Here is a 27,305-nt window from a genome sequence, read left to right on the forward strand (position 1 = left end):
GCGTGGAGTCTTACCCACTGGACCACCAGGGAAGTCCCATGAATTTTATATATACTTTTCTGTGTTTGCCTTCTTTTGCTTATCATTATGTGTATCAGCCTTCTATTATTATGTAACAAATCAACCCAATATTTAGTGGCTTGAAACAACAAAAAGCAATTCTTTTGCTCACTGATCTTCGTTTGGGCGGGGCTTAGAGGGGATGGTTTGTCTCTGCTCCATGCAGCTTCGGCTAGGGCAGCTTGACTGGGGAAGGTCCATTTCAAGATGGCTCACTTTCATGGCAGGCAAGTTGGTGCTGACCATTAGCTGGTGGCTTAACTGGAGCCCCGGGCCCTCAGTTCTTATCCACATGGGTCTCTCAGTAGCCTGCTTGGGCTTCCTTACACTATGATGGCTGAGTTCCAAGAGAGTGAGCATCCCGAGAGAAAAAGGTGGAAGTGCAAGGCATTTTTAGCCTTGCATACCTAGCCTCAGAGGTCACATAGCCTCACCTTGGCTATACTCTATTTTTGAGGCAGTCATAAAGGCCTGCTCAGGATCAAGGGGAGGGGACATAGACTGTACCTCTGGATGAGGCATGTGGGAAAGTTCTAGAAGAACATGGGGGATGAGAGATATTGAGGTGCCAATCTGGGGAAGATTCATCCAAATTATAACATATTTGTAGTTTGCTTTTTAAAATGAGGTATAATATTTCATTGTGTGCATATACCACAGCTTACTTATCTAATCTATTACTGACATTTGAATTGTTTGCAGTTTGGGGCTGTTTGAAGAGTGTCACTAAGAATATTCTTATACAGGTCTTTTGGTGGATAAGGGCTGCCTTCTCTCACTGTTGCTGTCTCTTTAGCTTTTAAGATTTTAAAAATCATAACAATTCTATCCTTTTCTTTTTTTCTTTCCCCATCAGTTACTGTGGCCATATGTATTTTAGTATGTAAATCTCTGCTAGTGTTTTTTAAATGTTGGGAAGAAATTATATAAGTATTTCATAAATACGTTCTCTTTATAAAAACATTCAATATTACAGATAAGATTAAAGTTCCTCCCGACACCGCTTGCCAAGTTTGAGCCCTTTCCTCCTACCCCGAGGTAACCCCTGTCACCAGTTTGGTGGGTCTCCTTCTAGAGCATTTTTGATGCATCTTCTCACATAAATACTCTCATAGGAAATATTATTTTCTATGTGTGTGTGTTTTGTTTGTTTGGTACAACGAACGGCATCATACAGCTCTGCAACTTGCTTTCTCACTTAAAAAGATATCTTGGAGATACGGCCATGTAGATCTCCTTTACTTTTAAACTGCTGAATAATGTTCCATAGTATTATGCCACTGCCATTTATCCATTTCCCTATGAAAGGATATTTAGGCTGTAGCCTTCTTTAATGTTTTGCGTGAGTCCCATGAACTGGAGGGCAGGCCTTGTACATTGTAAATATAGTTAGTGCTTGATCAGTACTGATGCACCCCTTCAAGGAGAGGGTTGCCGGAGCCTTGGATGTGTGTCCCTCAATGTCCCTTTTCTTTGCCTGCAGAGACGTCTCAGAGAGGCTGTGCAGCTGCTGGAAGACTACAAGCATGGGACCCTGCGTCCGGGGGTTACTAATGAGCAGGTAACTCTGCTAGAGGTGGGGAGGGAAGGGAAGGTGGCAAATTCACCACCACCCCCCTCCCTGCAGCCAGAACCACTTCTCTTCCCTTCAGAATCCACTTCTACTGCTGCTACATCCCTTGTGGACTTCTGGCTTTTTGGAAGGGATATTCAAGTCTCTCCTGTAACCTGGGTCTGGTAGGGAGGCTGATAAGGCTAGAGAGGCCTAAGGCAGTAGTTTGCTGGAGCTAATGTGTGCATCTTTTCCCAATTCCACATTCAGTGACATCATAGTGATGGCTTGAAATCATCCACAATAGGAGAATTTACACCATGGAAATTGGCAAATACTATAAATCAGGACTTTTTTCTCAAAGAATCAAGTATTAAACATTTACCAGCATACCACTACCCAAAAGTTCAGATTGAGGGTGGGAAAGATGGGGGAGGATAGTGGGGATGAGGTTAAAACACTGTAATTTCATTATTTAAAAAAATTTATTTATTTAATTTATTTATTTTTGGCTGCGTTGCATCTTCCTTGCTGCACATGGGCTTTATCTAGTTGTGGCGAGCGGGGCCTACTCTTCGCTGTGGTGCACTGGCCTCTCATTGCGGTGGCTTCTCTTGTTGCAGAGCATGGACTCCAGGCATGTGGGCTCAGTAGTTGTGGTGCACAGGCTTAGCTGCTCCACGGCACGTGGGATCTTCCTGGACCAGGGCTTGAACCCATGTCCCCTGCATTGGCAGGCGGACTCCCAACCACTGAGCCACCAGGGAAGCCCAATTTCATTTTTTTATATCCTGTAGGAACTTGAATTAGAACTAATTGAAATGTTGATGGTTTTGTTTAGTTTGGGGGAAGGGTAGGGAGATGTAGTTTAGAGCGCAGCTCTAGAGCTCTAGTGACTGTAGAGACAGATGGTTGATGTGCTGAAGTTTTTCTTTTCGTTCATAAGCTTTATTTTAAAATCTATTAAAAATTAATTTCACAGTTTTTTTCAAAGTAATCTATGTGCATAGTTCAAAAAGTCAAATAGTACTAAAACACTTGTAAGGAAAAATAGTATGTTGCCCCATCCCTCCTCAATTCCCATTTCTATTCCCCAGAAGGAAATACTGTTAGCTGTTTCTTCAGTTAGAAACCTATATTTCAAACTAACATGCTTATCTATACCGCTATTTCTCAAGTAGTTCTTTTGTATTATCTATTACGGTAGTTGAGGATTCAGCTCTCTTATTATTCACTCCCATAAACACATTTCTCTCCCCTACCCTCATCCCCCTCCCCAAATAGTTATCATAGTTTTGGGGTTTATGGATATTCAATATTCACATTATTACAATTATATGAATAATATTACAACTTTGTTGTACATGATTATGTTTCCTCTCCTTTTCAACTTTATGTTTTACCTGGATTTAATAATTGCCTCATTTTTTCTCATTAACATAGTTTTCCTTGTACCATCTCAAATTCTTACTGCACCCTGTAGCAGCCTTTTGATATTTTCAGTGCCTCCTTTCAATCTGAAGACTCCTGTCCTTCAGTTCCATTATTTTTCTCTGAAACTTTCATTTCTGGAGACCACGTCCCTCCAGGCCTTCCTCTTGGTGTACGCCTTCATTTTGGTGGAACACCTCTTCTGGTGGCTTCCTGAAGAAAAGGCAAATGGGAAGAAAATTTTGAATCCTTTTAGAGCTGAAAAAAAAGGTAATTTGTAATTGTAATTCTGCACTCAGCTTTAACTGACAGTTTGAGGAGAAAATTCCAATTTTTAGGTTGATAATCATTTTCCTTCAGAATTTTGAAGACATTGCTCTTCTGGCTTCGGGTCTAGCTGTTGAAAAAGCCAATGCTATTTTATTCCTGATTCTTTGCAAGTGACCTGTTTTCTCTCTTTGGGAATGTTTAGGATCTTCTCTTTATCTATACAGTTTATTTCTAAAATTCCACAATGCCATCTCTTCTAAAATTCATTATTTTGGGTTCCCGGTGACCTCTTTCAATCTGAAGACTCCCATCTCTCAGTTCTGGCAACTTTTCTTATACTGTTTCTTTGATAATTTCTTCTCATTCTGGAATTCCTATTAGTCAAATATTCAACATCTTAGATTAACACTCAGATTTTCTTTTCCTTTTTTTCTCTCCTATTCCTTCACTTTGTCCCTCTGCCTGGCTTTACAGGAAATTTCCTTGAGTCTATATTCAACATGTCTATTGAATTTCTAACTTCAGCTAGTATAATTTTAATTTCTGAGAGCTATTTGATTGTTTCTTTTCTTGGTTCTTTTTAACAGGATCCTCTTCCTGTTTTGTAAATACAGTATCTTCTCGTTGGTCTGCATTCTGGAAGCCAAGTAGGGGAAGGAGGCTGGAGTCCCAATATGCACTTTGCAGATTTTCATTAATTTCCCTGCTTTTAGCCTCACCTGCTCCCGCTCTCCACTGGGCTAGTGTTCCCAAGTCTGGAGTCACTTGGATTCAGTTTCTCTAGAAGGTTGATAAACTTCCATTGTCTGGGGGATACAGGTGAGGGCGGTAAGAGTCACCTAGCTGTGTGGGGAAGGCCGAGGGGTTCTACTGCTTTGAATACAGATTTTCAACCAAATCCCTGTGTTTAGCCCTATGATTAACTCTTTGTTCCTGGGGTGCTTGGTCCCTCCAAGTCCTGAACTTTGCTGGTGCCCTGGGGGTGGTGGCCTGGCTTCTTTTTATTTTAAGATTTTTTTTTTTTGATGTAGACCATTTTTAAAGTCTTTATTGAATTTCTTACAATATTGCTTCTGTTTTTATGTTTTGTTTTTTTGGACGCGAGGCATGTGGGATCTTAGCTCCCCGACCAGGGATCAAACCCACCACCCCCTGCATTGGAACGTAAAGTCTTAGCCATGGGAAGTCCCATGGCCCAGCTTCTTAAGTGTGCCTTCTGCAGGCATTGAGGGGAGGCTTCCTCCTCTCTGCTGGATCAGTTACTAAAACTCTACTCATTCTCCATCCAAAACATGTTGCTGTCCCTCCACTGTTGTTGTCTTCTCTTCTGTTCCGTTGGTGACTCTGTGAGACATCGCCCCTGCCTTCTAGCACCTTTAGGTACAAAGCCCAAGCTGAGGCCCTGTGCTGCCACATGACACACTAGTACCTGGTGGGGTGTTCCATAGGGTGGGTAGCTAAGCCATCAGCCCTCCCCAGTCCAGTTTGTTTCACTATGTATTTATGGAGCACCTACAGGCCAGTGTTGGTGCTAGGGCCTGGGGAGAGAGGAGGGGAAAAGCTAGAGGAGGGTCCTGCCTCGTGGACTCCCCAGAATCTAGGCAATGACAGTGAAAACACATGATGCTGTGGGAGAGCAGAGGGAGGAGTAACCTGCCCAGACTAGGGGAGTCTGGAAGAGATTTTTAGCCAGCCTGAGACTTGAGGGATGAGTAGGGTCTGGTGAGGAGGAGATGGTGGATAGGAGGAGTCCAGGCGAGGAAGCACATCATGGACACAGAGAGGATGGGGCCTCTAGAGGAAGGGACAGGCGAATGTGCTGGACTGCAGCCCACAACGTGGAGGGAGGGCAGAGGTGCCAACAGAGGCAGCCCCTTGGCTGATGTCCTTGTGCGGGGCCCTGGAAGTGACGTGAGCTGCTGCAGTGCTGGTAAGGCAGGGTCCATCTTCAGGTGTCTGTGTTGCCTGCTGAGTTGGGGGCAGCCATCAGCAGGGAGGGCAGGCTGGGATCTCCCCATTCCTGAGCGTGGTGCTGCCCTCTGGCCATGGGCACTGAGGAGCCTGGGTGGTGTGACCTGACACGCCCCTCTCTAGGCCAGAGTAGTCCTCAGACTGTGGCAGTTCCTCGTGGACCTGTCAGGGGTGGTCCAGCCTCCAGGTCCTTCCTGATCCTGTGTCTGCTCCCAGCCCAAGCTCCCCTCTAGCTGTCTTCACCCCTTGGGACTCCTTCCTGCTTTCAGAGTTTGGGGAATGAGGCCATGTTTCCCCTCTTTGCTCCCTTCTGTAGCTTAAAGCTGCCTGTCTTGTTTTCTGGGCCTCCTTTGTTTTCTATCCTGAAAGCCCCCATGTGCCTCCAGGGAGCTGGGAGGCGGGGAGAGGGTGGGGGGGCCCTGGCACTAGCTGTACTTCCTGGTTCTGGCTCACGTCGGTAATGCCTGCAGTGTCCATCTGGAGGCTGGGTAGCACAGTGCTCTAGGTGTGAGCCTGCTGTTCAGTCCCCCAGTAAACAGATTGCCCGCCCCCCGCCCTCCTGGCTCCCCAGAGCATTGGGATTGGGCTCTGCTGCAGATCTCACAGTGCTTCCCTCCCTGGGCCTCATCTGCAGAGCCACAACCCCTCTGGCTTCCAGAGCCACAGGAAGAAAGGATGGGTGGTGACATACCAGCTCAGGATCTGGGGAAACCTCAGTGGTCGGGAATTCATGAAGTCCCCATTCCTGGTTCAGGCTAGCCCTGCTCAAGGGTCATGCCTGTGCTGTCTGAAGAGCACAGATCAGATCATTCTGTGCCAGGTAGATGGGGATGGTTCTTGACTTCATTGTGGAGAGTGGCCTTTTGTGTTCTTGGGCTCTGTGCCTACCCTGATGTCCTTTTGCAGGTGTGTGAGTCAGAAGCCCGTGGCTGTGTCTTGATGCCTGTGGGCCTGTCCTGATGTCACGGGCACCACTGGGTATCCTATGCACTATTTTGTTATCTAACCTGCCCTCCAGTTACAACATCCCACCAGGGGGTTTGTGCAAGCAGATTGATAGTTTATTCCCCCCTGATGGCCTTGGTTAGCAGGTGACTGATATCTCCTCCAGAGACTGTTAACTTGTTGAAAAGTTGCTGTACCGATAAAAAATTAGTCCTGAGGATAAAATAAAAATAAGTATAATTTACTCTTTGGGCTTGACAGGTAGAAATTTGATGGGCTAGGAACCCTAATAAGGACTGCAGCTATCAGTTAAACAACAAAGCCATAGATGAGAGCAAAAACGTAAGCCCGGGCAGCTAAGTTCCTGGATGTTTGCTGTGCTGTGTGCATTTTATATGCCAGGGCCTTGCTGGAATGGTTTGACATGGATGGAGATGGGTGGGGTTCAATATGGAACGCTCCCCCATGGTAATGAGGCACCACTCACTGTGAGCTCACCAAGGGCCAGGAGCCGTGTTAATATTGGCACTTTACAAGTATTAACTCAATTAATCTTCACAGAAACGCTGTTTGGTAGATGCCTATATTAACCCCATTTTAAAGGTAAGAAAAGTGAGGCTCAGAGAGATTATATTACTTACCTCAGGTCACATAACTAGTATGTGGTGGGACAGGAACGCTGGGCCTGGAAGATCCAATGCCCATCTCTCACCCACTATCTGAAGGTGGATTTGGAAGGGAAGGTGATACTCTGGAGTGGAATGTGTATGCTAACACGGGGCAGAGTGAGTGCGGGGGGTAGGGGGATGCTGTCAGAGGAGCTTGGTGTGTGTGCACGTCTCACAGCCCTAGTCACACTGTGCGGTTAACCCTGCCAGGCCAGGTCATGGGCATCTGCGGGGCACCCAGTACGTGAAAGGTGCTGCAGCAGGTGGGCGCGGGGCAGGTTCCTGCCCTCACGCAGCCAGCTCCCGCGCAGGTGCACAGGTAAGCAGGCGCCTGGAGGTAGGCTGGTGGCGAGGCAGTTTGGAGTTACGCTACGGTAGAAGGAGTTCAGTGGTGAGAGACTCCTGAGAACGTAGGTGCTGAGGAAGGGCTTCATGCGGGGGAACGCAAGTGGTTGGATGTAGAATGTAGGGAGAGACCCAAGGCCTGGGAGGGACGTCCCCGTAAGTCACAGACAAAGGCCGAGAAGTAGAGTGGAGAGAGAGAGAGAGAGCATGATGAGAGAAAGAGAGAGAGAGGGAGAGAAGTTGAGAGAGGAAGCTGGGAAGTTTCGGGCCAGATTGTGAAAGTTTTTGAAACCCAGAGAGATGCTGGCTGTGTTGTACTGCAGCAAGGGAGATGCAGGACAGTGGAACTATGATCGGATCATTCTGTGCCAGGTAGATGGGGAGGGGTAATTGCCGATAAGGAAACCAGCTTGGGAGCGACTGGGGTGGTCAGGAGTGAGGGGAGCAGGTCTCTGGGAGCCACCGTAGGCTTCTGAGTGGCTGTTCTGGCCCATCATTACACATTCCCCAGAGGCTGGGAACCCGCCCACCTTACTCCGAGCCTACGCAGCACCCAGCATAGCATATTGGCTGCTCAGAGGCCCCATGTAGGATGGATTCTGCCTGCCACCCGCCAAGAAAGGGCAGCAGAGATGTAAGAGATACTGCCAGTCTCCTCCCCTGGCAGAGCAGAAATGGGGTCAGCTGTGTTTGGGCTTTGCTGAAAATAGAAGAGAAGATACTGGAGAGTTAAAAATACTTGCACCCTGAATCTTCTCTGGGTATCAGCAGGATTTTCAGAAGCTTGGCTGACATCCTCCTCTTACCCTGACCCCTAGCCAGAGACTTCTGGGAACCTGATCAGCACCCAGCCCCCCTGGGGCAGCTACATGTTGGCCCTTATCGTTAGCACAAAATAGGCAAGTGATTAGTATTAGCTGAAGCATATGTATGATGCGCTAGGAGTTGTACTGGGTGCTGTAGACTCATCTCTTGGCTGGGTCATTGTGGTGGCCTCCTGGGTGGTCTCCCCATTCTACCTGGGCCCCCTCTGTTCATTCCCAATATAGTACTCAGAGTGATCTGTGAGAATATACATCACACGGTTCTCTGCTCCAGGGTTTCTCGGCCTCAGCACGATTGGCATTTGGGGCTGGATGGTTCTTTGTCGTGGGGGCTGTCCTGTGCACTGTAGGACATTTAGCAACACCCCTGGCTTCTACCCACTGGCTGCCGATTAATGACAACCAGACATTACCAGATGGCACCTGGTGAAAAATTGCCCTCCTGTTAAGAACCACAGCTCTAGTAAAAACTCAGAGTAAAAGCCACAGTCCTTAGCACAAGCTGCAACACCCCAATTCCTCTCTGATTTTGTCTCCTACTACTCTTTCCCTTATTCAGTCCACTTCAGTCACACTGGCCTCCTTGATGTCCCTCAAACATGCTGGGGAGGCCCACTCTGCCTCAGGGCCTTTGCACTGGCTGTTCTGCTGGACAGAATAATCTCCAACCAGATATCTGCATGGCCTCACTCCCTCCTTCAGGTATTTCCTCCAAAGTCACCTCAATGAAAACTACCCTGACCACCTTACTATACATCATCCTACTTGAGAATTTCTCCGGGGAAAGAAAAGTCAAGGGAAGCAAAAGAAGGAGCCACTAGGGTCAGAGGCAGGACAAGAGATGGAATTTTGGGGGTCCATGGCCAGTGGGGGGGATCCAGGGACTAGAGGTGCTTCTGGGGGTGGGGGAATGCAACCTCAGTGTCTCACCCTTCCCTCTACCACCCCAGCTCCAGCCCTGGTCTTTTCACCCCTCTCCCCTATGACAGGAGCTGTGGCCCTGGTCATGTCACTGTGTTCCTGTGTCCCCTGAGTATTCCCCATCCTTCATCCCTCCTTTTGTGAGGACCCTACTGCAATAACTTTTTTAAAAAATCCATCCTTGCTGCTAGTACACACTCCCTATGCTTACCCTGTCCTACTTTCCCATGTTTCTTGAAGCCCTCATCCTTCTAACATATGAGAAAATTTACTTTTTATTATTTTTATTGTTTGTCCACACAAGCATGTGAGCTCTACAGAAGCAGAGATTTTTGGTCTCTTTTTTCACTGATATATTCTTAGTGCCTAGAGCAGTGCCCAGCAAATAACAGGTGCTCAATAAATATTTGTTGGATAAATGAATTTTCTTTAATCGTCACAAGAACCTTGAAAGTAAGTATTCATACTCCTATATCACAAATGAGGAAATGGAGGCTCAGAAAGATTAAGTAAATTGCCCCAAATCACAAGTAGGAGATCTGGAATTCCAATTCCCAGAAAATGGTTTGACTGCAGGGTCTGGCCTCTTAAGAGACAGAAGCTGTGTGTACATGAAATTCGCGACTGCTAATGTGTGTTATGTAGCAGAATGAGCGGGGATGTTCCTTCTCCTTTCATCTGTAGAACTGGGGAGTACCTTTGCCCCACATAGATATGCATTTGTATCTATTACCTGGGAGTAACCATGGCAACAAAATTAATGGTGAGGAATAATGGGATTGGCCCAAATGATAAATTAAGAAGATTTCTTGTTGTTTTATGGAGGGATCCTCTGCCTTACAGAAGGATCCCCTTCAGGCTCTGTTTAATTACCTTCTGGAGGTTGTTTTAAATAGGCTCTGTCTTTGCTGCTTCAGAGGTTTGGAGAAGCAGCTTGGAAGGAACCAGACTGGGGAGGGGAAGGAGCCAGACTGGGGACAGGGCCTGGGCAGTGACTCCTCCATCTGGGGTCTGGGCACTAGAGGTCTCTGCCCTGAGAAGGCAGGGCTTCTCCTCCTGAAGCTTGTTTGGGGCCCACTCTCTACCCCTCCCTTGGCTTCTACACTGGGTTTCTAATAGGTTCAGATGGCAGCTCAGCTGAGACTTAGGCCATTTCTGAAATCAGCAAACTTCTGCATTGTTCCAGCAACCTTTCACCCAACTGTTTCCCCACACCTTCTGTGTCCTCATTCTCCAAGTTGAGAAATCAAGAAAGGTCCAAAGTCTCACATCCACAGTGGTTTGTTGCTGCAGCCAGTAAGTTCTAAGGGATCAGGGTTGCACTTTTTAATGTTCAGCCAGAGGCACAGAGAGAGATGGCTGAGCCCAAAGTAGATCAGGTCACACTGAGGAATTGTACTTTAAAGTGGAGCTGCTTTGGTGGGCTGACAGAAGACATGGGGGCCTCCCTGTCCTAGATTCTCAATGTGGATGGACTGTCCATTGCATCTCCTTTGGCCTCTCATCAAATGCTTTACATTCCAGGACTATCCTTGCTTGTAACCTGTTTGCAGGGCTGGCTCATTAAACTGCAAACTAGCAATCAGCTCTTGGCTTGTGGGTGGTATCTGCTGCCATTTCTGCATCCAGCATCTGACCCATGGGTCCAGCAGGTCCCAGGGAAAATCCCAGACCCAAAGAGTCAGACCCGAGTCCTTGTCCTGTGCTCTCTGTAAGCTGGGCCTGGCATCATCAGATGAGAAGGGACCCTGGAGGGACTAGCTTCCACCTCCTGTATGATTAATTCAAAAAAACAATGTAAGTCTAAGGAGTGAGGTGACTTGCACAGGAAGACCATGTGAGTTAGTGGCTAAGCCAGGCCCCAAATCTGCGACCCTGACTGTTGTTGCTGCAGCCTGGAGATGGGATGAACCCAAATGAGATCAGGTCGTGACTAGGAAGTTTAGTTTAAAATGGAGCTGTCCCTCCCACCTCACCCCAAAACCTCCTGAGGTGGGAGCAATGCCAGATGCCATGAGAAGAGCCTCAACACTACTTAGTGCTCACTCCTTCCTCCCTCCACTGGAAAGGCTTCTCTGACATCGTGGGAAACAGTTTCCCAAAACCCCAAATCGGTTACCTTAGTTAGGGCTATACTAACTGCTGTAATGAAATGATCTCAAAACACACCAGCTCAAATAAGATAGACGTTTATCTCTCTCCCATGTAATAGTTTGAGTTCCAGGTGGGCAGGTGGCTCTGCTCCACAGGATCATTCAGGAACCCAGGCTCCTTCCATCGTGTTTCTCCACCATCTCCTTGGGTCCTCCTCTCTGCGCAGCCCAGGCTGCACTGCAGCCACATCCTTGCTCTGGCTCACAGGCAGGTGACAGCAAGTATAGGCTGGGAGGTGCTAGCCAGGCTAAGGCACATCTCACTTCCCCTCGGATGCCACTGGAGGACTCAGTCACATGGATAAGCCTAACTGCAAAGGAGGCTGGGAAATGTAGTGCAGCAGGTCAGCCACCTGCCCGCTACCTTTCTATTACCGTGGACGTGGACGAAGGGGCATAGGTTTTGTCGGAAAGTTAACAGTCTATGCCATAGAGGTCAGTAAGGGGCTTGGAAGTTGTGCCTGCCATTTCTCTTTTTCTAGTGGTTACTCTTAAATTTTTAACAATCATTTTTGAGTAGGTAACACGTGAACAATCTACGGAATTCTAAAGCTATCAAAAAAGTATAGAATAAAAAATAAGTTTCCGCAAGAGGGAAGAGATATGGGAACATATGTATATGTATAACTGATTCACTTTGTTATAAAGCAGAAACTAACACACCATTGTAAAGCAATTATACCCCAATAAAGATGTTAAAAAAAAAAAAGTTTCCCTTTCCCTGTCTCCCCGTTTCCCACTTCTCCCTAGAGTAACCATCAGTTTCTTCTGTATCCTGCCAGAGATATCTGCATACATTTGTCCTTTTCCTTTAAGTGCTAATGATATAATAGTGATAACTCCAGGGACATTCAGTGGAGCATGGTTGTAATAGCAAGAAATGGGACAGTGACAAAAGGACAAATATTGTATGATTCTACTTATATGAAATATCTAGAGTGGTCAAATTCACAGAGACATAAAGTAGAATGGTAGTTGCCAGGAGCTGAGGGAAGGAGTACTGGGGTGTTAGTACTTACTGGGTACAGCATTTCAGTTGGGGAAGATGAAAAAATTCTGGAGATGGTTGGTGGTGTACAACAATGTGAATGTACTTAATGCTACCGAACTGCCGCTTAAAAATGGTTAAATGGTAAATTTTATGTTATTTATATTTTACCACAATAAGGAAAATAGGAGAAGTAGCTTAAAAGTCCACCAATAGGGTGCAGTTTACAGTATATTCATTCAACGTTTCTGTTAGGAAGAGTAAGGCTGCTCTCCATGCTCTGATGTGGAAAGATCTCCACATATATATACTAGATGCCTAAAGGGACAGAACAGTGTGCACTGGTATGCTAGCATTTAGAGATGGCACATGGGGATTCAAGAGTGGGGGTTATGGAACCAGACTGCTCGGGTTCAAATCCCAGTGCTGCCATGGGATTGTGGGCAAATCACTAAATATCTCAGTGCCTCGGTTTCCACATCTATAAAATGGGAGATATACTGGTCCCTGCCTCATAGGGTTGTTGAGGAGATTAATAAGTTAATATGTACAAAGCCCTGAGAAAGGTGTCTGACACATAGCACTTATTCACTCAATGTGACTGAATGAGTCTGCGTCCCAGGTCACGAGCTGTAGTTCTGGCTCCACCTCCGAGACCCTGGGCGTGGCTCTGAGCTTTACTTTTCTCATCCGTCCTATGGAAACAGATTTCTGAGTGTGAGACTCAAATAGTTAATGGGACCATTGCCACTTATCTGTGACACTAGCCTGCCTGGGCCGTGTGTGGAGGTGTCATCGCAGTTGGAGAACACGCCTGTGAGCTCTGGGCTTCTGGCCTTGCCTGCTCACACCCCTGCTGAACTTCTGCCTTTGCTGCTGAGCTGGTGCTGCCTGAGTCTCCATCACTGCTCTCTGGGTGGGGGCGGAGAAAGCAGCCCTTGAACCTGAGGGACACAGATGCAGCTATGGATTACAAGGGCTGCTTGGCTGGACTTGGGTGGGAGGGGAGGAACAGGTGCTGGGGAGGAGCGTCTGCTGCCCGGCTGCAAAGGGAGGTTCTGGGACCTCAGATGATGTCAGCCAAACTTCTTCCTCTTCTCGTGACTCAGGCCTGGCTGTCACCCTGGCCAGACCAGACATCGGTGTGCTCCAGAGGGCCCCTGGAGAACAGGGGGGACACAAGTCTGGAGGCAAGGAGGCTTGGGTGCCCATCTCCATCCTGCCACCAGGCCCCTGGAACCATGGCTGAGTCACTTAGTCTCTCTGAGATGAGTTGCTTTGTCTGAAAGTAGTCTACCCACCTCACGGGCATGTTGTAAGAATAAGACAATAGAGATGAAGTTATTTTGAAAAATAATTAAGTCCTTTTAAAAAATACTGCTCGGGCTTCCCTGGTGGCGCAGTGGTTGAGAGTCCGCCTGCCGATGCAGGGTACACGGGTTCATGCCCCTGTCCAGGAAGATCCCACATGCCACGGAGCGGCTGGGCCCGTGAGCCATGGCCGCTGAGCCTGCGCGTCCGGAGCCTGTGCTCTGCAACGGGAGAGGCCACAGCAGTGAGAGGCCCACGTACCGAAAAAAAAAAAAAAAAAAAAAAAAAATACTGCTAATTTGACTGACTTCCCCTCCATGTTAGGCATTTATGGAGCATGATCTAGGGGCCAAGTATTTCAGCTATGCATGTTTCAGTGAACCTCTGTATCAGTCAGTATAAGCCAAGTGCTTGTAACAAACAACCCCTGGATTTCAGGGATTTATGCAGTAAGGTCTGTTTCTCACTCATGTCAGAGTCCAGTGCAGCTCAGGAACCTGGCACATGCCGTGGTCCAGGAGCCAGGCTCCTTTTACCTCTTGGCTTTACTGTCTTCTAGGGCCTCATTGTCCTCCTCTGGATCCTCTGTGGGAGGCTTTGGGGCCAAGCCTGGAAGTGGTGAACTCCACTTCCACCCACAGTCCATTAGCTAGAACCCAGCCATGTGAGGCCATCTGACTGTGGGGGAGGGTGGAACGCATAGACTTAGCTGTGTGCCCAAAGTGAAATGCCAGCTGCCAGGAGCACCAAGCATAGTCCCCGCCCTGCCCTTACAGCACCCCATTGTACTAATGGAGAAACTGAGGCATGGAGGCAAAGTAATTTGCCCAGGGCCACACATCCAGTAAGTGATTGGAATGCAGGCTGCCTGGTCCTAACACCTGCTCTTTACACTGTTCTTTAATGTCTTAGATCAGTGTTTTCAGCCCAGGCTGTTCATCAGAATCATGGGGATTTTTTTCTTTATTTATAAGAATTGTATGCAGAGATCTTGAGTTTTTTAAAAAATAAATAGCTTTAGATTTGCTGTGTGCATGGCTCTAGGAGATGGTGGGGGCTGGCACTCAAAGGCAGGCCCCTGCTCTGAGGGGCTGGGCTATGACTGTACGAGGTGTGGGGACCCGGACCCAGGAGATTCTGATTTGGGGTGGAGAGCGTCGGGTGTTAGGAGTCTGTGCCCAGGGCCTGGGGTCACACCTGGGATGATGCTGGGACGTGGTGGGATGCACTGCAGAAGGCACTTTCTGAGCAAAGAAAGATCAACCTTTTATCATTTTTTTTACCTCTCTGCTGTTATGCTCTCACATACCGTCTTTGGCTAACAGTGATTCTACATTTGGTTTTTCTTTCTTTAGTCCCCTCTGTTCCTCAAATATAATTAAGAAAAAAATCTACTGCCTCTAATGTTTCTGGGTCTGGAATAGCAGACAATCAAATATGTTTGAAATGTATCTAAAATCAGAGTGATTAGGCTGTGAATTAGGCTTAAGGGACTGCTGTTAGTAAAATGCATAAACTTTAATACAGATGGTCCTTGACTTATGATGGCTCAACTTACAATTTATAGACTTTATGACGGTCTGAAAACGATATGCATTCAGTAGAAACTGTACTTTGAATTGTGAATTTTGATCTTTTCCTGGCTGGTGTTACGTGGTCTGATACTCTCGTGATGCTGGGGAGGCAGCGAGCCGCATTTACCAGTCAGCCACGAGATCGAGAGGGAAACCACCCATACACTTAGAACCATTGTGCACCCACACGACCAGTCTGTTTTTCACTTTCAGTACAGTATTCAATGAATTACATGAGATATTCAGTACTATATTATAAAGTAGCCTCTGTGTTAGATGACTTTGCCCAACTGTAGGCTAATGTAAGTGTTCTGTGCACATGTAAGGTGGGCCAGGCTAAGCTATGACGTTTGGTACTTTCGGAATGTTAAATAATTTCAACTTACAATGGGTTTATTGGCACATAACCCCACTGTAAGTTGAAGAAGATCTGTATATCAATTTTATAACTCTATTATTGCTACCCAGTAGCATTCTGCAGCTTACTTTATATCGCAGATGACAACATTGCCGTATAAATGAAACATAACTATTCCGTTATAGAACTTTAAACATCAATGCTGACCACGTCTCCCCTCTTACCTCATACCCTTCTTGCTCTGTTAAAAATGCACTGGCCTTTGGTTTGCCCACAATGTAAAATTTTACTTGGTATATTTTCTTGATTCTAAAAAGGCTATTTTATCACATTTTATCATCTCTTAAATGGGATGAATCTTTTAACTGATGGACGTCTTGGCGTTATGCCACCGTTTTCCTTTTTTTTTTGGCGGTACGCAGGCCTCTCACTGTTGTGGCCTCTCCCGTTGCGGAGCACAGGCTCCGGACGCGCAGGCTCATGGGCCCAGCCGCTCCGCGGCATGTGGGATCTTCCCGGACCGGGTCACGAACCCGTGTACCCTGCATCGGCAGGCGGACTCCCAACCACTGCGCCACTAGGGAAGCCCTTTTTTTTTTTTTTTTTTTTTTAAATTAATTAATTTATGGCTTCATTGGGTTTTCGTTGCTGCATGCAGGCTTTTCTCTAGTTGTGGCGAGTGGGGGCTACTCTTTTGTTGCGGTGCGGGGGCTTCTCATGGCGGTGGCTTCTCTTGTTGGGGAGCATGGGCTCTAGGCACACGGGCTTCAGTAGTTATGGCACGCGGGCTCAGTAGTTGTGGCTCGTGGGCTCTAGAGCGCGGGCTCAGTAGTTGTGGCACATGGGCTTAGTTGCTCCACAGCATGTGGGATCTTCCGGGACCAGGGCTCAAACCCGTGTCTCCTGCATTGGCAGTCAGATTCTTAACCACTGCGCCACCAGGGAAGCCCCATAGTTTTCTTTCTTAGTGGCACATAATAGTATGTCTTAGGATCAACGATGTCTTAGAGTCAATGAAATGCAGTATTTTTATCATTTGAAGGAATTGACAAATTGTTCTCCAGCCCAACCCCATGCTGTGCTGGAAGAGACAACCTCCTCATTCATTTGAAAGCACACAACCTTCTTATAACAATAACAAAAATAGGAATAATAATATCTACAAGATTTAGCACTTGTAAAGTACCTACTATGTGTTCAGCACTGCTCCAGGCACTTTTCATATGCCTCTTCAACAATGTTGGAGCACAGCTATTAACCCCATTTTACAGATGAGGAAATTGAGGCTCAGAGGTAGAAGTGGCGAATCCAGGAATCCAGGCAGTCTGTGTAGCTCTGAAAAATTATGCTGTGCTGCCTCTAGTGATTCTGGGAGACAGCTGGAGTATCTTCATTTAAATCAGGGCTTCTTACCTGGCCACACCTTAAAATGAACTAGGGAGCGTTAGGAAAATGCTGGAAGAATTCTTCAAGTAATTTTACGGCACAGCCAGAATTGAGAACCCTCAGTTTAAATAATCTGTGTGAGATCCCCCAGCTGGATCTCTTGGTTAGAAAATGTGGCTTTGAGACCTTAAACTGATACGTGCTTTTAATCTTTGTTTTTTCTTTTCTTTTCCTTTCTCTCTCTCTTTCCCTTCCTTCCTTCCAGCTCTGGAGTGCACAGAAAATCAAGCAGGTAATTCTATTTTGGATTCTTTTCCTTCCCTTCTGCTGTTCTCAAAGACCCTGCCCTGCCCTGCCCTGCCCTGGCCCGACCCCCCTTCTTTCTTCCTCAGCACCAGGGTCTGAATTTCTGAAGACTAGAGCTCAGGTCAGCCTGCCTTTCCCTGGGCCCCCTGACCTCCTTCCCCATGGGCTCCTTCCACAAAACCCTTATTGTGGGCCTGTTGTGTGCGTGACATGCGGGACAGAGGGCCTGCAAGGTAGACATGGTCGGCTCTGTGCTGCATTCAGCTTTGAGCACTAGTTAGGAGGAGAAGCTCTGTTTATGGCCCATGTTTGGTTTTCTCTTGCCCCGAGTGGTGGGAAGGATCTACTGGCCCACAAGGCAAGGTGGGATACAGCCATTGGCCACCTAAGTCTTCCTGGGGGAGCTGTCCTCCCCCTCCCCCCTCCCATGTCCCATCTCCCTCCCCAGCTGTCACCCTGTGCTCTGTTCCCGGCTCTTGCCAGGCTATTCTACACCCGGACACCAATGAGAAGATCTTCATGCCCTTTAGAATGTCAGGTAAGCCCTTGGGAACCTCTGGTTCTGCCTAGCCTGGGCCGATTACAATGCTCACAGCTCCAGGAGTGTCCAGATGCGCTTGGCCTGAGGGACGTACAGAGCCTGTTACACACACGACCACACTTGCACCTGCATGGTCACTTTGGCTCAACTGTACAGGACTGGCCAGCCTGTGGAGCTTTTAAAATGTGCCTGTCTGCCTTTTCTGCCTGAGCAGTTGGGGTAGAATCGAGGCCTCCACAGGTGAATCTGGTGCCCCCAATGCCAGGTTACACCCCATTCACTCAGCAGCAGCCCCAGGGTGATGCCTTCTAGGGCAAGCCCTGCCTTCCATGAGCCACTCCTCTCTTACCTGTGCACACTGAGTGCCTTCCTTCCAAGCCCTGCTCCCTACTCAGCCTTTTCATGCAGTTAACCCCCAGACTAACTCCCTTGTCTCTGATCCTACTTTTAGCCTGCCCTTCTGAATGTATGCACTACATTTGTACCACTACACACACAGGGAGGCGGATTCCTGTTCTGTGGAGACCAGTGGGTAGAGAGGGTAATGGAAGAATGGGTATAAGATCCCTGCCCTCAGGAAGTCCCTGCTCTGTGGTCACTAGAGGGACAGCTCTGTTATGTAGAGCTTAATGGCCTAGAAAGCACTTGCCCATACACTGGCTGGGGCCGGCGTGGTTGTCCTGCCTACAGTTCTGAGAGGCTAAGGGCTTTGTCCAGAGTCACACAGCGGAGGTCAGACTCACACCAGCGTGCTGATGCCTCCTCCATGCCATTTCTCAGTGCGACGGAGTGTACCCCCCACCCCTGAGTCACAGGGCGGGTGGGAGGGCTGGTGGCTGCTGCCTTGGAAAGCCCTCAGGCGGCTGGAGGAAGGGTCCCTACCAGTGGGTGTTCTCAGTCCGGGAGGTTAGTCAGGGTCCCCCCCCCCCCCACTCAGAGAGCCTGAACTCATGGGGCTGAGAGAACAGACAAGCACATGATGTCATTGTGCAAACGGGCAGTTAGTGTCCGGTGACCCTTGCTTTGCCGTAAGGAACTCCAAGTCGGTGAAGGCTCTCGTAGCTGCGGCTGCAGGTCCTCCCCAGTGCCTACGTGGGGCCATAGCATGCTCTCCACCCGAGACTGGCTTATTCTGCGATTCTCTGATCAGTCTTTGGGCCTCTCCCTGGAGGGGTGCAGGTAGGAGAGTGGCGGCTCATGTGTACAAATATGCACACGCAGGATACCAACCTTTGCTCTAGACGTAACCCGTGCAATTGTGGTTCCCTGCTGCTGGGCCACCAGCTGACTGGCTGCTGTAAGTTAGTGGCTGGGACAGGAGGATGCCCACCTACAGCAGTGAAGCTGGGGGAGGGGGCCTTGCCATAGTCTGGGGGCCCTGAGCCGTGGGGAGACGGCCAGGGCCCAACTGCACTTCATGCCAGCCCTTTCCTGCTCTGCTGAGATGTCCAGCCAGGGCCCTAGAGATTCAAAGAGCTCTGGCACTTAGAGGCACACATCTCAGGTGGGTAGAGAATGCCCTTTCCAGAAATAGTCATGAAGCTGGGAAAGTAAGGGTGTGTTTTAGAAAGACAGGCTGAGGGAAGGAGGAGGATGTCCCAGGGCCTCCAGAGACATTGTGGTGGGGTTGGCGGGGCTTCGTGGCTCCTGGAGGAAATCGTGAGAGGACCACCAAGTGCAGAGTGGTGGCGCCCCGGCCGCGGGCGCCTCCTTCAGGAATGGGCCCCTGGCTTTGGGGGCGAGTGAGGACTGAGGGGAACAGAGACAAGGAGGTTGGGGGGACACAGGGGAGCCCTCTGTCTTGGGGAGGGCTGGGCTGGGAAAAGGTCTGGGGCTAGAGGTGCCTCCCGCTTAACTGACCTGAGCCCTCTCCCTGGGGCCACTGCCAAGGCCGAGGCCAGAAGTCTCTCTGGCCTCCCAGTTGAAAGGCAGGTGGGGCAGAGTCAGGTGGGATTATAAAACCCGACTCTTCTCTCTGTCCTCTCACAGGTTACATTCCTTTTGGGACGCCAATTGTAAGTATTACCTTCAAAGGGTTTTCTTTTCTAAAAAATTTTTTTAATGTATAACTTTACATCGCTGTTCATAAATATTTGAGTTGTTGATTTAGGATAAATTCCTGGAGGGGACTCACTGGAGAAAATATCATATATTTCTTTTTAATTCTTTTTTTTTTTTTTTTTTTTAATTCTCTTGATGTGTATTGTCAGACCTCTTTCCATAGAACGTGTGCCAATGTACACCCAACAGGGCCTCAAAGTGCCTGCATCCCTGTATATTTCCCATTTCAAGTATTGTCGTTAATTAGGACATGCTGGTTTGATTACAGGGAAGTTTTCCCAGAAAGCTTGGGAAGTCGGAAAGTAAGGGTGCCTTCTGAAAACTGGAAAATTCAGCATTATTTTTGTTCTGTTTTGAAATCAGGATTAAGCTTACTGTTAATCTTTTTATACTGGAGTAAAACAAATGTACAGAAAGGGTGCATTTGTCATAAATGTACAGCTTGATAAGTTTTCACAAAGTGAGCTCATCTAAGTAAATATCACTTAGATAAAGATATAGTGCATTACCAGCGTCTCAGATACCTCTTATGTACCCCTCTCAGTCACTAACCTCACAGGGAACCACTTTTCTGACTCCTTCCTTCATTATATTCTCATTTTGCCTGTTATTGAACTTTATATAAATGGAATCACTTACATAAATGTACTTTTTGGGGACTTGGCTTCTTTCACCCAATTGTTTATGAGACTTACTGTTAAATATAGTATTACCTTGTTCTTTTTCATGGCTGTATAATATTCCACTGCTATAATTATATAGAAATTTCTTTATTCATCCTACTGTTGGTAGACATTTGGGTTGTTGCCAGTTTGGAGTTTACAACAACATGCTTTGAACATGATTGTACAAGTCTTTTAGAGGATATATATAGAGATACACACACATGCACACACACACACACACACACACACACCTACACACATCCTCATTTCTCTTGCATTGTACCGAGGAGGCTAAAGAGATAACAACTAAATGTGGGATGTGATCCTAGAACTGGGATTGGGATCAGGGCAGGTGTATGTGGAAAATGGTATTGCAGTTTCTTATAAACATACACTACAATGTGAGCCAGCAATCCTACATTTAGGTATTTACTTCAAGAGAATATGTCCACACAAATATCTATATATAAATGTTTATAGTAACTTTTTTTCATCTTAGCCTAAAGCAGGAAACAGACAAGAATGACCAACAGATGTTAAAACCACTAAGTGAAAAACTGATTGGGAACAGGATATTTACCTAGTCTGAAAGTTTCCTATATATTTCATAAATATCATTCATTCATGTTTATTAATTGGCAGCCTCCTGTAAATAAGGGTCTTCCCTTCTGCCTCCCATTTTCTTGTTTTTTAAAACTATCAGTATGGTCTTGTATACTTTTTGTATTCAGTGGATAGTAATTTACTTTTTTCATTGTTCATTTTTATATACAAATTGTGCCAAATTTGACCAATAGAAACCCTTTAAAGCAATTTCAGTGTCCATTTGACATGTCTTTTTTATGTTATGAGTATGTACGTCAATACTTTCTGGCACAATGTATGGATATTCCAAACTCATCTTGTAGTTTCTCTGCCCCATTTCTCCAAAGAGCCCTGGTTCCTTTTAGAGGGGAATGGTATTTAGGAACCAAAATCTGGATAGTTAGGTGTGCTCATTGTTACTGGTGTGTCATTGTTTCTAGGCCCTCTTAGCAGACAGAGCTAGGACATACAACTTTTTAAAAATCATGACTACATACTAATACCTCTAATTCCAATCCAACATCTCAGAGTTCTTCCCCTCCTTCCAGTCCATATCTACGTCTTCCTTCTCCCTGAATGAGAATACAACAACAATGTATTTATTCAGTTACTAAATCTTATATATACAAATAAAAGAACTTCAGAATTGCTACATTAATGCCACTCAAACATGTATTAATCCCTGCCCCCGCCAAATGTATTAAGTAAAGCTTGAGATTTCTTTGAAGTTCTTTTTGTCTGTTGAATAGATCCTACTGACAGTATATAGTCAGAGAATTGTGTTCAAAAGTTATTTGAATTAAACAAAAGTTATTTGAATTAATTATTTTCTTCTGTGTGTATATGTTATTTATATGATATACTGTTAGGTTTATTCATTTCTGTTGCCACTGAATTTCAGATGTTTCCCCATTCTTAGTGATTTATTTTGGGAACTACATAAAATGTCAACATAGTTCAAAAGTCAAAAGCTATGTAAAAAAGGCATAATAAAAGTCCCATTTCCCTCTCTATCCCTTCTACCTCCTTCCCACCCATCCTCTCTAAGTAAATATTTTATCCTTCCTATTTCTTTTTGTAAAAATAAGCAAATACAAATACATTTCCCTTTCTTTTTTCTATAAAAGGTACCATATTATATAACCCTTTTGTGCAATGTCTTTTTTTGCTTAATGACATATCCTGGAAATCACAATGTATCCATTTATAGTGATCTTCCTCATTCTTTTTTTTTTTTAAATAGCTGCGTAGTAATATACTACATGGAAGTACCATAATTTATTCAACTATTTTCCTACATATGGACATTTAGACTATTTCCATTATTTTGCCAATATGAATAATGCAAGAATAGATAGTCTTGTGCATGTATTTTGATATTGTTGGAGATATATCTTGAGGGTAACTTCCTAGCTTCTATGTAAGGACTAATTAAATAGACATTTCTGGCAATACTGGGCAAGAAAAAAGAAGATACAAATAAAAAATGCTAGGACTAAAAAGTATAATAATTACAGATATAATAGAAGTTTAAAAGATCAAAATGCATTGAACAATCTGGGGCAGGAAATTTGAAGACTTAGGAAAATATGGATACATTTCTGAGAAAGTACAGGTTACCAAAAACTGCCTAGCAAGAGGAAATATAGAATTTGAAAAGACCTGTAAATAGAAAGAAATTAGATCAGTTGCTTAAAATATATGCACCAAAGAAGTAACAAATCAAAAATTACCACTAGGCTCCCATGATCTTTCAGGTGACTACACTCAAAGGAATAGCCAAACTCAATCTTTACAAAACTCTTTAAAGAGAATAAAAAAGAGGAAATATTCCCCAATTCATTTATGAGGCACTTTGAGACCAATACCAAAGAAGTTAGTATGAGAAAGAAAAATTATAGGCCAATATCACTTACGAAATTATACATAGTCTAAATGAAATAATAGCAAGTTGAATCCAGCGCTGTATTAAAATATATCAAAAAAGATTTACCAAGGGGCTTCCCTGGTGGCGCAGTGGTTGAGAGTCCACCTGCCGATGCAGGGGACGCGGGTTCGTGCCCCGGTCCGGGAAGATCCCACGTGCCGCGGAGCGGCTGGGCCCGTGAGCCATGGCCGCTGAGCCTGCGCGTCCGGAGCCTGTGCTCTGCAACGGAAGAGGCCACAACAGTGAGAGGCCCGCGTACCGCAAAAAAAAAAAAAAAAAAGATTTACCAAGAATGGTAATAGAGAATGTATTAATATAGTTCATCACATTAACACATTGAAGGAGAAACATGATGATCTCAGTAGATACAGAAAAATCATTTGATAAAACATAACTCCATTTATAATTTTTTTTAAAAGAGAAGGTTAGTTAGGTCTAAAAGGGAGCTTCATTAACTTAATACAGTATCTGTCAGAAAAAAAAAAAACAAAACCCAACCCCATAGCAAGAAGCATTCTTAAAGATGAATCAGATAAATGTAAAATCTTAATGTCTGGGACAGGGTAAGAATGCCTGATAGTAATGCTTCCATCCAGCATTTTCCTAGGAGACTAACAAGTACAATAAGACATGACAAAATAAATGACCAGTATTAGGATTGGAAAGGAAGAAACAAAATTTTTCATGAGAATAGGCAAACTATTGGAACTACTATTTTATAAGATTTCTGGATGTAAGACAAGTATACAAAATAATTGCTGTATGCCTATAAACCTATAACAAACATCTAGAACATGATATTTTTTTTAAAAAGAAAGCATTTATAATAGCACTTAGAATGATAAGTTACCAAAAATAAATTCAAGAAAGGATGTGCAAGATCTTTATGGAAAAACTTATAAAACTTTATTGAAGGACATTGGAGATCTAAATAAATGGAGAAATATATCACCTTGGGTGGGAATATTCGTTATCATGAAGATACCCATTTTCTTCAAATTATATTTAATTATATTCAATAAAATTCCAATCAAAATCTCATCAGGATTTTTCATGGAACTTGACAAGTTGATACTAAAAATTATATGAACAAGCTAAGGGCCAAGAACAGCCAAGACAATTTTCAAGAATGAGGTGGTGGGACTTCCCTGGTGGCACAGTGATTAAGAATCCGCCTGCCAATGCAGGGGAAGTGGGTTCGATCCCTGCTCCGGGAAGATCCCACATGCCACGGAGCAACTAAGCCCGTGTGCCACAACTACTGAGCCTGCGCTATGAAGCCCGCATGCCACAACTACTGAGCCCACGCCCCGCAGCTATTGAAGCCCGCGCGCCTCCAGCCTGTGCTCCGCAACAAGAGAAGCCACCAAAATGAGAAGCCCGTGCACTGCAACGGAAACCCAACGCAGCCAAAAAAAAAAAAAAAGAATGAGGTGGTAAGAGGAGAGTCACCGTACTAAGTTGTATAAGACAGTTTGGTTTTGGTTTGGAGATAAGCAAATAGATCATCGCAACAGAATAGAAAGTCTGGAAACATGCCCATACCCATATGGAAGTTTGATATTTGACAAATCAGTGGAGAAGAAGGATGGACTGGACCATCTAACAAATGGTGCTACCTATGTGAAAAAGAAATAAAATTAGATTTCACCTCATACACAAAACACATTAAATATGAAAAGAAAATATTTGCAGCACTGTTTATAATAGCAAAAAGAAAGGAAACCACTGAAATGTCCATCAAGAGAATGGATAAATATTCATGATTTGGTCATGCAATGGAATACTTAACACAGGAAAGAAAATAAAGGACAGGGCTACATTTATCAATATTGATAAATCTCAAAAACAATGATGAATGAAAAAACAGTAGCAGAGTAATAATACTGTCTGATGTCATTTATATAATGTTTTAATATGCAAAGCAATATTATATATATATATATTTATGGGTATATTTTTCAAGGATCCATAAAAACATTCATGGGAACAGTTAGCAACAGATTCATGATACTACTTACCTCTGGAGAGAGAGAGAAGGCAATGGAATCTAACAGAGCAGGAGGTGCTTCATTTGTATCTGTTATGTTTCATCATTTAAAAAGATAAAATTTTCACAAAAATTTGACAAAATGATAAGATTTGGCAGTATGTGGATATTCATTGTAGTATCCTCTAGACTTCTTTGTATGCTTGCAATGTTTCATTTTATACATATATTTTAAATATATATCAACATGTATAGGGAATATCATTCTCATCACTATCCTTTTGTAGTTTCCCTGAAACTTCTACATTGTTCTGAAATATTCTGAGAAAGTATTATGTTTTCCCCACTGTAATTGTGTGCGTTTAATTTCCTTGCATTTCTTATAGTTTTTGCTGTATATATTTCAGTGCAGTGGGGTTTGGTGTGTTCATGACATTTTTATTTTCTTGATGTTATAATCTCCACCTTCCCACCTCTCTCACTTTCTTTCTTTCACACGCACACACACACACACACACACACACACACACACGAAATATCCCTGTTTCATAGAATATTGTCTTGAATTCTACTTCATCTCATATTAATATTTCTATTCCCATTTTAGTTGCCTTGTAAATTATTGCCTACACATTTATATCAGAGTGATATTTAATTTCTGTTTATATGTCACTCTTAGACAAAATTGAGCAGCATTCTACTTTTTTTTTACCCAGTTTGAGAAACTCTGTCTTTAACTTTAATAATTAATGGAACTCATTCATATTTATTCTGCCACTGGTTATTGTGAGCACTTATTCCAGCCACCAAGTAGCTTGTTTGTTGGTTTGCTTATCAAGTTTGTTATTGTTTCCATTTATTTTCCTGATTTGTACTAGAGTGGTAATTTTCATTGGTCCTTTTGATTTCTTAAGTGGTTTGGAAGGGGAGCATCCTAATCCTCTCTAATTACCATTCTCCTATAATTTTTTTTTTTTTTTTTTTTGCGGTACGCAGGCCTCTCACTGCTGTGGCCTCTCCCGTTGCGGAGCACAGGCTCCGGACACGCAGGCTCAGCAGCCATGGCTCACGGGCCTAGCCGCTCCGCGGCATGTGGGAGCTTCCTGGACCGGGGCACGAACCCGTGTCCCCTGCATCGGCAGGCGGACTCTCAACCACTGCGCCACCAGGGAAGCCCCTCCTATAATATTTTACGGAGAGATTTAGCTGTATCTACCTTATCAATATCAATAATTGAATAGTAAATAGGACCTCCCCAACCCTACCCATAAAGGAAGAGACTTTTAGTTTTACCCTACTCTCTACTCTACCATTTCACCCGTACACACCTGTCAAGATTTTGGAAATAATCTGGAATCTCACCAGTTTTTTGAATCCTTGCTTAACACCTATATTAAACTTCACAATTTTTTAGGTTTTTCGTGTGTGTGTGTGTGTGTGTGTGTGTGTGTTCTCTATGTTTTGTTAGAGTACTTCTTTGAGTAATGTTGAGTGTGTGGGCAATACTTTCTGAGTCCTTCCATATCTGAAATGACGTTTTTTCCCTCTTATACATGAACAATAGTTGGCCTGATTCTCATTTTCTTTATTGGTAAACCTCCCCCACTCCCTTTGGGAGCTTTTGGTATTTTTTCTCTTTATCTTTGGAGTGCAGAAATATCCTTAGGATTAAAAAAAACCTTCTCCATGTATTTTATAAAATTATACAAGTAATACATGAATATGTTCTTTGGAATTCAAAAATATCACCAAGAATATTTTTAAAGTTATACAAGTAATACATGAATATGTTCTCTCAGCTCAGAATTCAAACAATGCAAAAAAAAAAAAAGTAAAGTTCCTCTGACGACCCTCAACTCCAAATCTATTCCCAGAAGTAACCTCTGTGAGAAGTCTGGTGTGAACTTTCAGGCTTTTTTCTAGGCATTTGCAAAGATATGAATCATCACTAAAAATTTGTTTTTAGATAGATATGTTTTATAAGTAAAAATACACTTATTTATCTACAAATAGCTTAATTACACTTAGCAGTTTGCCTACATAAGGATCCCCTCCCTTCCTTCCTTCCTTCCTTCCTTCCTTCCTTCCTTCCTTCCTTCCTCCCTTCCTCCCTCCCTCCCTCCCTCCCTCCCTCCCTCCTTCCTCCCCTCCCTCCCTTCCTTCCTTCCTCCCCTCCTTTCTTCATTTTTCCTGCTGAGTAGCATTCTCTCCCATAGTGATGGATTTAGATTGTTTCTGATTATTTGCTATTAGAAATAACAGTGCTGTGAAAAATCCTTATAAAGTTCTTTTTGCACAGTATGATGATTTCTTGAGGGCCCATTCCAGAAACTGAGTTTGCTGTGTAAAAGGCAATGCACATTTCCCTGAACACCAAAAAGATCTCACTTCTTTTCATATATTTATTGGCTATTTACATTTCCTCTTCCGTGAATTAGCTGTTAACATCCTTTGTCCATTCTTCCATTTGCTG

At 44.7% G+C, this 27,305-nt stretch overlaps 1 protein-coding gene across 4 annotated transcripts in view; it reads left to right on the top strand.

Annotated features, from left to right (window-relative positions):
• The window catches only part of SFXN5 (sideroflexin 5), a 113,710-nt gene that overhangs the window by 23,099 nt on the left and 63,306 nt on the right, over positions 1-27,305 (top strand). For all 4 annotated transcript variants that reach the window (XM_065890915.1, XM_065890917.1, XM_065890918.1 and 1 more), the window contains 4 exons: positions 1,544-1,621; positions 17,023-17,049; positions 17,547-17,601; positions 19,594-19,619. In XM_065890915.1, coding sequence (XP_065746987.1) covers positions 1,544-1,621; positions 17,023-17,049; positions 17,547-17,601; positions 19,594-19,619 — 186 coding nt within the window. The remainder of the gene's footprint in view (positions 1-1,543; positions 1,622-17,022; positions 17,050-17,546; positions 17,602-19,593; positions 19,620-27,305) is intronic.

The sequence above is a fragment of the Phocoena phocoena genome, chromosome 14 (assembly GCF_963924675.1).
Source record: "Phocoena phocoena chromosome 14, mPhoPho1.1, whole genome shotgun sequence".
Lineage (NCBI taxonomy): Eukaryota > Metazoa > Chordata > Mammalia > Artiodactyla > Phocoenidae > Phocoena > Phocoena phocoena.